Source organism: Cherax quadricarinatus, chromosome 24 (genome assembly GCF_038502225.1).
Source record: "Cherax quadricarinatus isolate ZL_2023a chromosome 24, ASM3850222v1, whole genome shotgun sequence".
NCBI classification, from domain to species: Eukaryota; Metazoa; Arthropoda; class Malacostraca; order Decapoda; family Parastacidae; genus Cherax; species Cherax quadricarinatus.
The window spans coordinates 41,598,192-41,611,453 of NC_091315.1; the positions used below are offsets into that span (position 1 = coordinate 41,598,192).

At 38.2% G+C, this 13,262-nt stretch overlaps 1 protein-coding gene across 2 annotated transcripts in view; it reads left to right on the forward strand.

Annotated features, from left to right (window-relative positions):
• LOC128690971 (4'-phosphopantetheine phosphatase) overlaps nt 1-13,262 on the forward strand; it is a 91,494-nt gene that overhangs the window by 20,658 nt on the left and 57,574 nt on the right. Inside the window, exons 6-7 of one of the 2 annotated variants that reach the window (XM_053779787.2) lie at nt 3,879-3,977; nt 5,694-5,735. In XM_053779787.2, coding sequence (XP_053635762.2) covers nt 3,879-3,977; nt 5,694-5,735 — 141 coding nt within the window. The remainder of the gene's footprint in view (nt 1-3,878; nt 3,978-5,693; nt 5,736-13,262) is intronic. The other variant, XM_053779788.2, reaches the window with a different exon arrangement.

Genomic DNA, 13,262 nt, shown 5'->3' on the forward strand with positions numbered 1-13,262 from the left:
AGTGGTAGAGGCAGTGGGTGAGGCAGCAGTTGAGGCAGTGGTTGAGGCAGCGGTTGAGGCAGCGGTAGAGGCAGCGGTAGAGGCAGTGGTTGAGGCAGTGGTTGAGGCAGTGGTTGAGGCAGTGGTTGAGGCAGTGGTTGAGGCAGTGGTTGAGGCAGTGGTTGAGGCAGCGGTTGAGGCAGTGGTATTTAATAAGATATATGTTATTAATAATAATAATACATGTTATTATTAATAACATGTATTATTATTATTATTATTATTATTATTATTATTATTATTATTATTATTATGTTATTAAAAACCACTCCCTCAACCACTGCCTCAATAACTGCCTCTACCACTGCCTTTACCACTGCCTTTACCACTGCCTTTACCACTGCCTTTACCACTGCCTCTACCACTGTCTCTACCACTGTCTCTACCACTGCCTCAACCACTGCCTCAACCACTGCTTCAACCAATGCCTCAACCAATGCCTATACCAATGCCTCTATCACTCCAGTTGCACTCAATCTACAAGTGCCAAACACAGTGAATTATTGTGAAATGTTTGGAAGAGTGTGGAGACTAATGCTCACTCCAGCATAAACAAAGCCACACTGATGATGCATCAACCATTGCTTCAACCCTCGTATTTTTGTACTATTTCCTTCTTCAGTTCTACCATATTAATAATAATAATAATAATACGATAGAACTGAAGAAGGAAATTGTACAAAAATACGAGGGTTGAAGCAGTGGTGGAGGAAGTGGTTGAGGCATTGTCAGTCAATGTGCCTTTGTTTATGCTGGAGTGAGCATTAGTCTCCACGCTCTTCCAAACATTTCACAATAATTCAGTGTGTTTGGTGCTTGCAGATTGAGTGCAACTGCCACATAATTAACCATGGGCCCAAAGAAACTTGCTAGTGCCAGCCCTTTGGTAAAGAAATTGAGAAACATGATAAAATTGAAGAAAGAAATTGTACCAAAATACGAGCAGTGCACCGCAGGGGTTGAGGTAGTGGTTGAGGTACTGGTGGAGGCAGTGGTATTTAATAACATACATGTTATTAAACCATAACATGTATATATATTTAGTATAATATTTTACGACATTTTCATGTATTTTATGATTGTTCATGGTTCAACAAGTTAAGGAAGCAGTACTGTATTATATTTCCCTACAATATATTGGGGCACCAAACTTAAACGATTTTTCAACATTCGCGAGGCTCTTGATCCCCTAACCCTCGCGAATGTTGAGGGAGACCTGTATTTGGATAAAGGTAGGGAAATTTTCATTGTATTTATGGATTTAGAAAAGGCATATGATAGAATGGATAGGGAAGCAATGTGGCAGATGTTGCATGTGCATAGAATAGGTAGTAAGTTACTAAATGCTGTAAATAGTTTTTATAAGGATAGTGAGGCTCAGGTTAGGGTGTGTAGGAGAGACGGAGATTACTTCCCGGTAAAAGCAGGTCTTAGACAGGGATGTGTAATGTCACCATGGTTGGTTAATGTACTGTATTTATAGATGGGGTTGGAAAAGAAGTAAATGCTAGGGTGTTGGGGAGAGGGATGGGATTAAATTATGGGGAATCAGATACAAAATGGAAATTGACACAGTTACTTTTTGCTGATGATACTGTGCTTTTGGGAGATTCTAAAGAGAAGTTACAAAGGTTAGTGGATGAGTTTGGGAATGTGTGTAAAGGTAGAAAGTTGAAAGTGAACATAGAAAAGAGTAAGGTGATGAGGGTATCAAATGATTTAGATAAAGAAAAATTGGATATCAAATTGGGGAGGAGGAGTATGGAAAAAGTGAATGTTTTCAGATATTTGAGAGTTGACTTGTCAGCAGATGGGTTTATGAAGGATGAGGTTAACCATGGAATTGATGAAGGAAAAAAGGTGAGTGGTGTGTTGAGGTATCTGTGGAGACAAAAAACGTTATCTATGGAGGCAAAGAAGGGAATGTACGATAGTGTAGTGGTACCAGCACTCTTATATGGGTGTGAAGCTTGGGTTGTAAATGCTGCAGCGAGGTGGTGGCTGGAGGCAGTGGAGATGTCATGTCTAAGGGCAATGTGTGGTGTAAATATTAGGCAGAGAATTCGTAGTGTGGAAATTAGGAAGAGGTGTGGAGTTACTAAAATTATTAGTCAGAGGGCTGAAGAGGGGTTGTTGAGGTGGTTTGGTCATTTAGAGAGAATGGAACAAAGTAGAATGACTTGGAGAACATGTAAATCTGTAGGGGAAAGAAGGCGGGGTAGGGGTTGTCCTCGAAAAGATTGGAGAGAGGGGGTAGAGAGGTTTTGTGAGTGAGGGGCTTGGTTTTCCAGGAAGCGTGCATGAGCATGTTAGATAGTGAATGGAAATGAATGGTTTTTGGGACCTGATGAGCTGTGGGAGTGGGAACAGGGTAATATTTTGTGAAGGGATTCAGGGAATCTGGTTAGCCGGACTCGAGTCCTGGAAATGGGAAGTACAATGCCTGCACTTTAACCCTTTCAGGGTTTCGGACGTACTAGTACGGCTTACGCACCAGGGTTTTTGATGTACTAGTACTCCTAAATTCTAGCGCCCTCAGATCTAGTGAGAGAAAACTGGTAGGCCTACATATGAAAGAATGGGTCTATGTGCTCAGTGTATGCAGTATAAAAAAAATCCTGCAGCACACAGTGCGTTATGAGAAAAAAAAACTTTGCATTTTTGGATTAAAACAGAGACTTTGCACTGTATTTTCGTATGGTATTTATTGTTGTATTCTAGTTTTCCTGGTCTCATTTTATAGAATGGAAGACATATTACAGACTGGTTTTACAATGAAAAGTATCTTGAAATTGAGCTCAAAGTAGCAGAAATGTTCGATTTTTACCAAAGTTCAAAAGTAAACAAATCATGCTAAGTGTCCAATACACGTCAGCTGGTGAGTCTAATATTCTTTCACAAGTGCGCCGATATTATTTATACCATTTCTACACTAATGCAGTAGTCTGCATAACAGTAAATCTTCTATTTTTTGTGAGAATAAAAATTCAAAATGGAAAGCAAAAGAATGTAAGAGGGGCCTGGGGATGTGACTAATGAACAGAGAAAATGTTATTTTAGTGCCAGGAATGTCTTTCTTGTTTATTCTGGACCCTATTTGGAAATTGGCATCTTTTGAAATTTGTGTGAAATTGGCAAAATTGCTAAATTCTGACCACTGTATTGGATAGTTGAAATCGGTAAATGGGTGGTTTCTTGTACTCATTTGATATAAAAAATTGAGTTCTAGTGAAATAGTTATAATTTTTGTCGACTAGTACAGAGGAATTGGCTGAAAATAGGGCTCAAAGTGGGCAAAATCACCGGTGTGTAAACATCGTTGAGACCGCTAACTTCGCAAGAGCATAATTCCATAAGTTTTCCATCAAATTTCATACTTTTGGTGTCTTATGACCGGGAAAAGATTCTCTATCTTTTCATAAGAATTTTTTTTTTTTTTTTTTTTTGAAATTTGGGCAACCCTGAGAACAAGTCTGGGAGAGGGCCTGGGGACCCGGAAAGGGTTAAAGGAGGCGTTTGGGATATTGGCAATTTGGAGGGACTTCTAAACTGTCGTATCTGTGCCCCTCTGCAAAGACAGTGATTATGTATGAGTGATGGTGAAAGTGTTGACTGATAGCGACAGTTTTTTCTTTCTTTTTGGGTTATTTTTCTTTTAGGTAACCCTGCCTCGGTGGGAGATGGCAGACGTGTTAAAAAAAAAAATATGTAGAGTAGACCATTTCATTATGTACCATGCATGGTTTGAGAAATATTAAGGACCTAATCTTTGATAATAATGTATGTAATTAATACTAATGGATGAAGGAAAATATTAAGTAAGGCATCTTCTCTTACAGGAGGTGACTACAGTGCCTTGGGTTTAACTGGAGGAATAATAGCCTCAAGTTTTGGCAAAGCTATGCATCATGGCCACACCAAAAATGATGATAGTCCAGGTATGTTGTACTGTGTGCTCATATTTGTTTGTTCTTGCATCCTGTTCACTGGTATATTGCTTCCATATATTCCTTCATCAAATCTGGTCCTCCTTTAGGACTGTTATAAGTCATTTTACTCCTTACTCTGTGTTTTTTCTTTAACACATTGGCTCTCTCCCACCGAGATAGGGTGACCCCCCAAAAAAGAAACACTTTTACCATCATTCACTCTATCACTGTCTTGCCACAGGCATGCTGATACTACAGTTCAGATGCCCTGCCAAACTGCAAATATCTCCACCCCTCCTTCAGAGTGTAGGCACTGTGCTTCCACCTCCAGAACTTAAGTCTAGCTAACCACTTTCTGTGAATCCATTCACAAAATGTTACCTTTCTCACCTTCCAACAGATCATCAAATCCCAAAAAACATTTGCTTCCACCCCTATCTTAACATGCTCACACATGCCTGCTGGATGTCCAAGCCCCTTATACACAAAACCTTATTTACCCCTCCAACCTTTCCTATGATGACCCCTACCCTTCCTTCCCTCTGCTACAGATTTATACAACTTCCATCATCCTATTTTTCTCCACCCTCTCTACATGTCCAAACCATGAACAAAAATGGAGCACATTATGGTTGTATCAACACTATTATTTTTCAGTAGTTCTATCAGTAATATAAAATCATTCTGGCAGCTTTGACTTCTTGAAGATTAATTTCTGTACTCTTGTTTTCTTTGAGTTAAAATTATTAGCTACCCAAAATTAAATTTACATTTTTTGAAGATATAGCATCCTGTTTACAAACTGTTCCAAAGATCTTGTGCACCTTTCTGATTGCAGTGCACAGAGTGCAATTTCCCTTCAGTCCACATGTTCATTAAATTGTCTTGTGTATTTGCTACCAGCAGTACACACCCTTATGGTTTTTATATTCATTTTGAATTTATGAATGTTCATATCATTCATTCCACATTTTCAGCGACATTTTATTTCCTTGAGCATCAGTGTACATTTATGCTTTTCATTTTTACTTTCAACTTCCAATATTACTAGCTGACCCTTTAGATTTCATGGTTGATGTATAATGATAAGGAAGGGGTTAATGGTCATTAAATTTGCAGACAAGAGGTTACCAGCTTAGATATCTTGGGTGGTCACTTTTCTTTTGGAATATTTCACCACATATACCTGTACATGCTTTGAATTTCTCGTATTTTCACTTGACCTCAACCACGTCTTGTCAAGACATTACTGCATTATACAATAATATGGTGTTTCTGTGTGAACTGCATTTTAAAATTTCTCTCTTTATTTCTTTTTTGATTCTCTTGATGCCATTTCTCTCTTTACTCTGTGCAGTATTTTGTCTTAATTGATTATTATGTTGTATATGACATCAATGATTTGTTTTCATGTTTTGTGGTTACTTAATTTCTTATTCTTTGGTTGCGATTAGATAAATAATATAATATATTTATCAGAAATTGTTTTTGACTACTTTATTGTTGATTTTAATATTTTCTCAGGTATGTTCTTATAGTTTAAAATTAGACTATTGTACTGTTCTTATTAATAATGCATTTTATTTCATAAATCATGATATATTTTCTTTTGATACTATGGATTTCACATGGGTCCTCCTCCTGTGGTGGGTAGACCTAAATGCTTCTAATATTTTAGTAAAACGTAATGTAATAAGGTCACGACTTTTGGATATCTTTGAACAGATGATAAGTGCATGAAATGTCACCTGGCCAGGCACTCAAGAGGTATGAGGGAACAGTCAAATCAGTTGACCACAGTTCATGGAACAAGGTGTGGCTAAGCCTTAAAAATAATGTTTTTGTGAGGGCGGGGGAGGCTGTGTGGTGTGCTGAACTCTTGAGCATGGAATAAAATCCTTTTGTGTAAATTTTTGTCAAAACATTTGTGTTATGTTGAAGTATGTTTAAATCCCTGTAAAGCAATTTAGCTGGATCACCAACAGCCTGCATAGTCAGAGACCAAAAAGAATTAAAAGGCACAATACTGTAACTGGAACAATACACAAATAACCCGCATATAGGAGAAAGAAACTTATGAGGGCATTTCAGTTCAACTTGGGCCATTAATGATCCAAGTCAGGCTGAAACGTCATCATAAGTTTCAATCTCCTATAATATGCAAGTTTTTTGCATATAGTCAGAGACCAGGCTGCAATTAGGGAATTGAGAATTTGGCTTACGCTAGTCTGTGGAATGATTGACATTGCTTTAGCACTTCATTAAATACAGTACAATATAAAACAGTTGATTACAGTAAAACCAAAATTAAGGTGCATTAAGAATTTTTTGTAGTGTAGATGACAGATGGTGTCACAGGTCCAGGGAGAAGACACTGCATCTGTTACATGACTGCCCAAGCATTCTACTCGGTATAGTGCAATTGTTTGCTTTATTTAAATAAACTCTCTAAGGTACTACTATTTTAAGTACAGAAGGGCATTCTGAAACTGCATATTGTAATAAGACTGAAATTTTGCTACATGTGGTACAGTACCGTTTTGTCTTTCTGTCTTTGTTTTTTTTGAGAGCTTTCTAAGAAAGTTATAATATACCACTGCTTGAAATTCTATAACTAATAGTGTTGATGTTATTAATGAACCTTACACCACCTTATCATTTGAATTGTAGTATGGTTTAACATTTTGTATTAATAAGTGCACCGTGCTTTTATACTAATGTTTAAAACTTTGGGAATTGAACTTAACTCAAAAGTTAAAGGGGAAGGAAGGGTTTGCAGGATGCTTTGGTGCTGCTGAAGGGCTCTTGATTGAAGGAAATGAAGCTACCTTGCACTTTATGACCTTTGTGGGTTGAGACTTTTCCCATGATTAAATATTACTATAATAATGGGAGTACTATAGAACTGTAAATTAATCTAGGCTCTACACTGTGTGATTGGTGTCTCAATATTACATTGTACATCATTAATAACACATGTGTAGTGACAAAAACTTCAATAAGATGTGCTGATATTTTTACAGATTCACCGATATGTGTACTACAGTACATCCTGAAGATGTCTATAAAGTCTAAATATAGTGTGTTACATTTATTTTACTATATATATTTAATGCAAATAAAATCAGTCAGGAAATAAGTCTATAAACTAGTGTGTATTTGCCTCCACTGATTCACCTGTATTTTAATTTATTATAATAGCAGTGCCCTATATAACAAATGAAGAAGTAAAGACTTCTATAATGATTAGCCATACAGTAAGTTTCAGAACTGTGGTCTATGCTTTTGACTTTGGGAAAGTAGTGCTATAGCGCTGTTACACAGAATGAAGACTGTATAGGCTACTACGTTAACTTAGTGCTGGTAGGGTAGAGGTCATGAGTGTTGCTCACATGATCTCTAGCAAACTTTCCACAAATTGCAATGTTTTGTTTGTAATAATTTTGGCAAATAAATTAGCTTAATTGGAAATGTACAGAAATAAATTTCTTCAGATTTATTCAGATACTGCACATACAATATAGTATACAGTATATTTTTTTTTTCAACAAACCGGCCGTATTCCACCAAAGCAGGGTGGCCAAAAAAAAAAAAATGAAAGTTTCTCTTATACAGTATACATAATTCTAATTTCCCATTTAATTTCTATACTGTATACAAAAATAAAATTACTGAAATCCAAGTAAATTCAATTTACCTGTCTGTTTATGTCCTGTTTGAGTGCATTTGAGAAGAGAGAGGGACAAAGTGAGAAAGAATGTGTGTGTGTGTGTGTGTGTGTGTGTGTGTGTGTGTGTGTGTGTGTGTGTGTGTGTGTGTGTGTGTGTGTGTGTGTGTGTGTGTGTGTGTGTGTGTGTGTGTGTTTGTGTGTGCATATGTGTGTGTGTGTGTGTGTGTTGGTTTTACATCATCTGTATGCCAGTGAGTTAGGAATGAGGCAGAGTTAGCAGGCGAATGTTTATAAATAATTGTACAGTACATACTATATAATAGTTTCTAATAATTAGCGTTGGCACTGCTGTAGAAGCTATCTTGAAACATTGTGACTGCATGCCGTACAATGAAATATTGTACATAGGCTGAATATTGGATTCACTTTTGTTTACATGCTTTTATGTTTAATATATACTGTACTTATGAGTTAAACAAGTTAAGAAAGCCAAGGGAAAATATGGATTTGTCAGTTAAAAACAGAGTAGGGGAGTTAGTAGATGGGGAGATGGAGGTATTAGGTAGATGGCGAGAATATTTTGAGGAACTTTTAAATGTTAAGGAAGAAACAGAGGCAGTAATTTCATGCACTGGTCAGGGAGGTATACCATCTTTTAGGAGTGAAGAAGAGCAGAATGTAAGTGTGGGGGAGGTACGTGAGGCATTACGTAAAATGAAAGGGGGTAAAGCAGCTGGTACTGATGGGATCATGACAGAAATGTTAAAAGCAGGGGGGGATATAGTGTTGGAGTGGTTGGTACTTTTGTTCAATAAATGTATGAAAGAGGGGAAGGTACCTAGGGATTGGCGGAGAGCATGTATAGTCCCTTTATATAAAGGGAAAGGGGACAAAAGAGACTGTAAAAATTATAGAGGAATAAGCTTACTGAGTATACCAGGAAAAGTGTACGGTAGGGTTATAATTGAAAGAATTAGAGGTAAGACAGAATGTAGGATTGCGGATGAGCAAGGAGGTTTCAGAGTGGGTAGGGGATGTGTAGATCAAGTGTTTACATTGAAGCATATATGTGAACAGTATTTAGATAAAGGTAGGGAAGTTTTTATTGCATTTATGGATTTAGAAAAGGCATATGATAGAGTGGATAGAGGAGCAATGTGGCAGATGTTGCAAGTATATGGAATAGGTGGTAAGTTATTAAATGCTGTAAAGAGTTTTTATGAAGATAGTGAGGCTCAGGTTAGGGTGTGTAGAAAAGAGGGAGACTATTTCCCGGTAAAAGTAGGTCTTAGACAGGGATGTGTAATGTCACCATGGTTGTTTAATATATTTATAGATGGGGTTGTTAAGGAAGTAAATGCTAGGGTGTTTGGGAGAGGGGTGGGATTAAATTATGGGGAATCAAATTCAAAATGGGAATTGACACAGTTACTTTTTGCTGATGATACTGTGCTTATGGGAGATTCTAAAGAAAAATTGCAAAGGTTAGTGGATGAGTTTGGGAATGTGTGTAAAGGTAGAAAGTTGAAAGTGAACATAGAAAAGAGTAAGGTGATGAGGGTGTCAAATGATTTAGATAAAGAAAAATTGGATATCAAATTGGGGAGGAGGAGTATGGAAGAAGTGAATGTTTTCAGATACTTGGGAGTTGACGTGTCGGCGGATGGATTTATGAAGGATGAGGTTAATCATAGAATTGATGAGGGAAAAAAGGTGAGTGGTGCGTTGAGGTATATGTGGAGTCAAAAAACGTTATCTATGGAGGCAAAGAAGGGAATGTATGAAAGTATAGTAGTACCAACACTCTTATATGGGTGTGAAGCTTGGGTGGTAAATGCAGCAGCGAGGAGACGGTTAGAGGCAGTGGAGATGTCCTGTTTAAGGGCAATGTGTGGTGTAAATATTATGCAGAAAATTCGGAGTGTGGAAATTAGGAGAAGGTGTGGAGTTAATAAAAGTATTAGTCAGAGGGCAGAAGAGGGGTTGTTGAGGTGGTTTGGTCATTTAGAGAGAATGGATCAAAGTAGAATGACATGGAAAGCATATAAATCTATAGGGGAAGGAAGGCGGGGTAGGGGTCGTCCTCGAAAGGGTTGGAGAGAGGGGGTAAAGGAGGTTTTGTGGGTAAGGGGCTTGGACTTCCAGCAAGCGTGCGTGAGCGTGTTAGATAGGAGTGAATGGAGACGAATGGTACTTGGGACCTGACGATCTGTTGGAGTGTGAGCAGGGTAATATTTAGTGAAGGGATTCAGGGAAACCGGTTATTTTCATATAGTCGGACTTGAGTCCTGGAAATGGGAAGTACAATGCCTGCACTTTAAAGGAGGGGTTTGGGATATTGGCAGTTTGGAGGGATATGTTGTGTATCTTTATATGTGTATGCTTCTAGACTGTTGTATTCTGAGCACCTCTGCAAAAACAGTGATAATGTGCGAGTGTGGTGAAAGTGTTGAATGATGATGAAAGTATTTTTCTTTTTGGGGATTTTCTTTCTTTTTTGGGTCACCCTGCCTCGGTGGGAGACGGCCGACTTGTTGAAAAAAAAAAAAAAAAAAAAAAAAACTTATGTAAAGTAGTGTGTAGAACTGTACATTAATATTTGCCCTAAAATTTGGTACTTATTATAGGCCAGTATACTTTTGTAAGTAGATGATCACTAAAAATTTGAGCATTATTGTTACAGTATTATGGTGGAGGTGTTAATTTGCAGAAGCTGCTACTATTTATAAAGTCATGATGTTATGGCATCTTTTGAATGAAAATGTATGGTCATACTGACGGTATGTAGATAGACATACATGCACATTCTTTTTTTTTTTTAACACACTGGCCATCTCCTTCCAAGGCAGGGTGACCTGAAAAAGAAACACTTTCACCATCTTTCACACTATCACTGTCATGCCAGACGGTGCGTAGATACGACACTTCAGATGTTCTCCAAAAGGCAAATATCATATGCACATTTTTTTTTTTTTTCAACAAGTTGGCTGTCTCCCACCAAGGCAGGGTGACCCAAAAAACAAAGAAAATCCCCAAAAAGAAAATGCTTTCATCATCATTCAACACTTTCACCACACTCACACATAATCACTGTTTTTGCAGAGGTGCTCAGAATACAACAGTTTAGAAGCATATATGTATAAAGATACACAACATATCCCTCCAAACTGCCAATATCCCAAACCCCTCCTTTAAAGTGCAGGCATTGTACTTCCCATTTCCAGGACTCAAGTTCGACTATATGAAAATAACCGGTTTCCCTGAATCCCTTCACTAAATATTACCCTGCTCACACTCCAACAGATTGTCAGGTCCCAAGTACCATTCGTCTCCATTCACTCCTATCTAACACGCTCATGCACGCTTGCTGGAAGTCCAAGCCCCTTGCCCACAAAACCTCCTTTACCCCCTCTCTCCAACCCTTTCGAGGACGACCCCTACCTCGCCTTCCTTCCCCTATAGATTTATATGCTTTCCATGTCATTCTACTTTGATCCATTCTCTCTAAATGACCAAACCACCTCAACAACCCCTATTCTGCCCTCTGACTAATACATTTATTAACTCCACACCTTTTCCTAATTTCCACACTCCGAATTTTCTGCATAATATTTACACCACACATTGCCCTTAGACAGGACATCTCCACTGCCTCCAACCGTCTCTTCGCTGCTGCATTTACCACCCAAGCTTCACACCCATATAAGAGTGTTGGTACTACTATACTTTCATACATTCCCTTCTTTGCCTCCATAGATAACGTTTTTTGACTCCACATATACCTCAATGCACCACTCACCTTTTTTCCCTCATCAATTCTATGATTAACCTCATCCTTCATAAATCCATCCGTCGACACGTCAACTCCCAAGTATCTGAAAACATTTACTTCTTCCATACTCCTCCTCCCCAATTTGATATCCAATTTTTCTTTATCTAAATCATTTGATACCCTCATCACCTTACTCTTTTCTATGTTCACTTTCAACTTTCTACCTTTACACACATTCCCAAACTCATCCACTAACCTTTGCAATTTTTCTTTAGAATCTCCCATAAGCACAGTATCATCAGCAAAAAGTAACTGTGTTAATTCCCAATTTGAATTTGATTCCCCATAATTTAATCCCACCCCTCTCCCGAACACCCTAGCATTTACTTCTTTTACAACCCCATCTATAAATATATTAAACAACCATGGTGACATTACACATCCCTGTCTAAGACCTACTTTTACCGGGAAGTAGTCTCCCTTTCTTCTACACACCCTAACCTGAGCCTCACTATCCTCATAAAAACTCTTTACAGCATTTAGTAACTTACCACCTATTCCATATACTTGCAACATCTGCCACATTGCTCCCGTATCCACTCTATCATATGCCTTTTCTAAATCCATAAATGCAGTAAAAACTTCCCTACCTTTATCTAAATACTGTTCACATATATGCTTCAATGTAAACACTTGATCTACACATCCCCTACCCACTCTGAAACCTCCCTGCTCATCCGCAATCCTACATTCTGTCTTACCTCTAATTCTTTCAATTATAACTCTACCATACACTTTTCCTGGTATACTCAATGAACTTATTCCTCTATAATTTTTACAATCTCTTTTGTCCCCTTTCCCTTTATATAAAGGGACTATACATGCTCTCTGCCAATCCCTAGGTACCTTCCCCTCTTTCGTACATTTATTAAACAAAAGTACCAACCACTCCAACACTATATCCCCCCCTGCTTTTAACATTTCTGTCATGATCCCATCAGTTCCAGCTGCTTTACCCCCTTTCATTCTACGTAATGCCTCACGTACCTCCCCCACACTTACATTCTGCTCTTCTTCACTCCTAAAAGATGTTATACCTCCCTGACCAGTGCATGAAATTACCACCTCCCTTTCTTCCTCAACATTTAAAAGTTCCTCAAAATATTCTCGCCATCTACCTAATACCTCCCTCTCCCCATCTACTAACTTCCCTACTCTATTTTTAACTGACAAATCCATACTTTCCCAAGGCTTTCATAACTTGTTTAACTCACTTCAAAATTTTTTCTTATTTTCATTAAAATTTCTTGACAGTGCCTCTCCCACTCTATCATCTGCTCTCCTTTTGCACTCTCTCACCACTCTCTTCACCTTTCTTTTACTGTCCATATACTCTGCTTTTCTTATAACACTTCTGCTTTGTAAAAACCTCTCATAAGCTAACTTTTTCTCTTTTATCACACCCTTTACTTCATCATTCCACCAATCACTCCTCTTTCCACCTGCCCCCACCCTCCTATAACCACAAACTTCTGCCCCACATTCTAATACTGCATTTTTAAAACTATTCCAACCCTCTTCAACCCCCCCACTACTCATCTTTGCACTAGCCCACCTTTCTGCCAACAATCGCTTATATCTCCCCCGAACTTCCTCCTCCCTTAGTTTATACACTTTCACCTCCCTCTTACTTGTTGTTGCCACCTTCCTCTTTTCCCATCTACCTCTTACTCTAACTGTAGCTACAACTAAATAATGATCCGATATATCAGTTGCCCCTCTATAAACATGTACATCCTGGAGCCTACCCATCAACCTTTTATCCACCAATACATAATCTAACAAACTACTT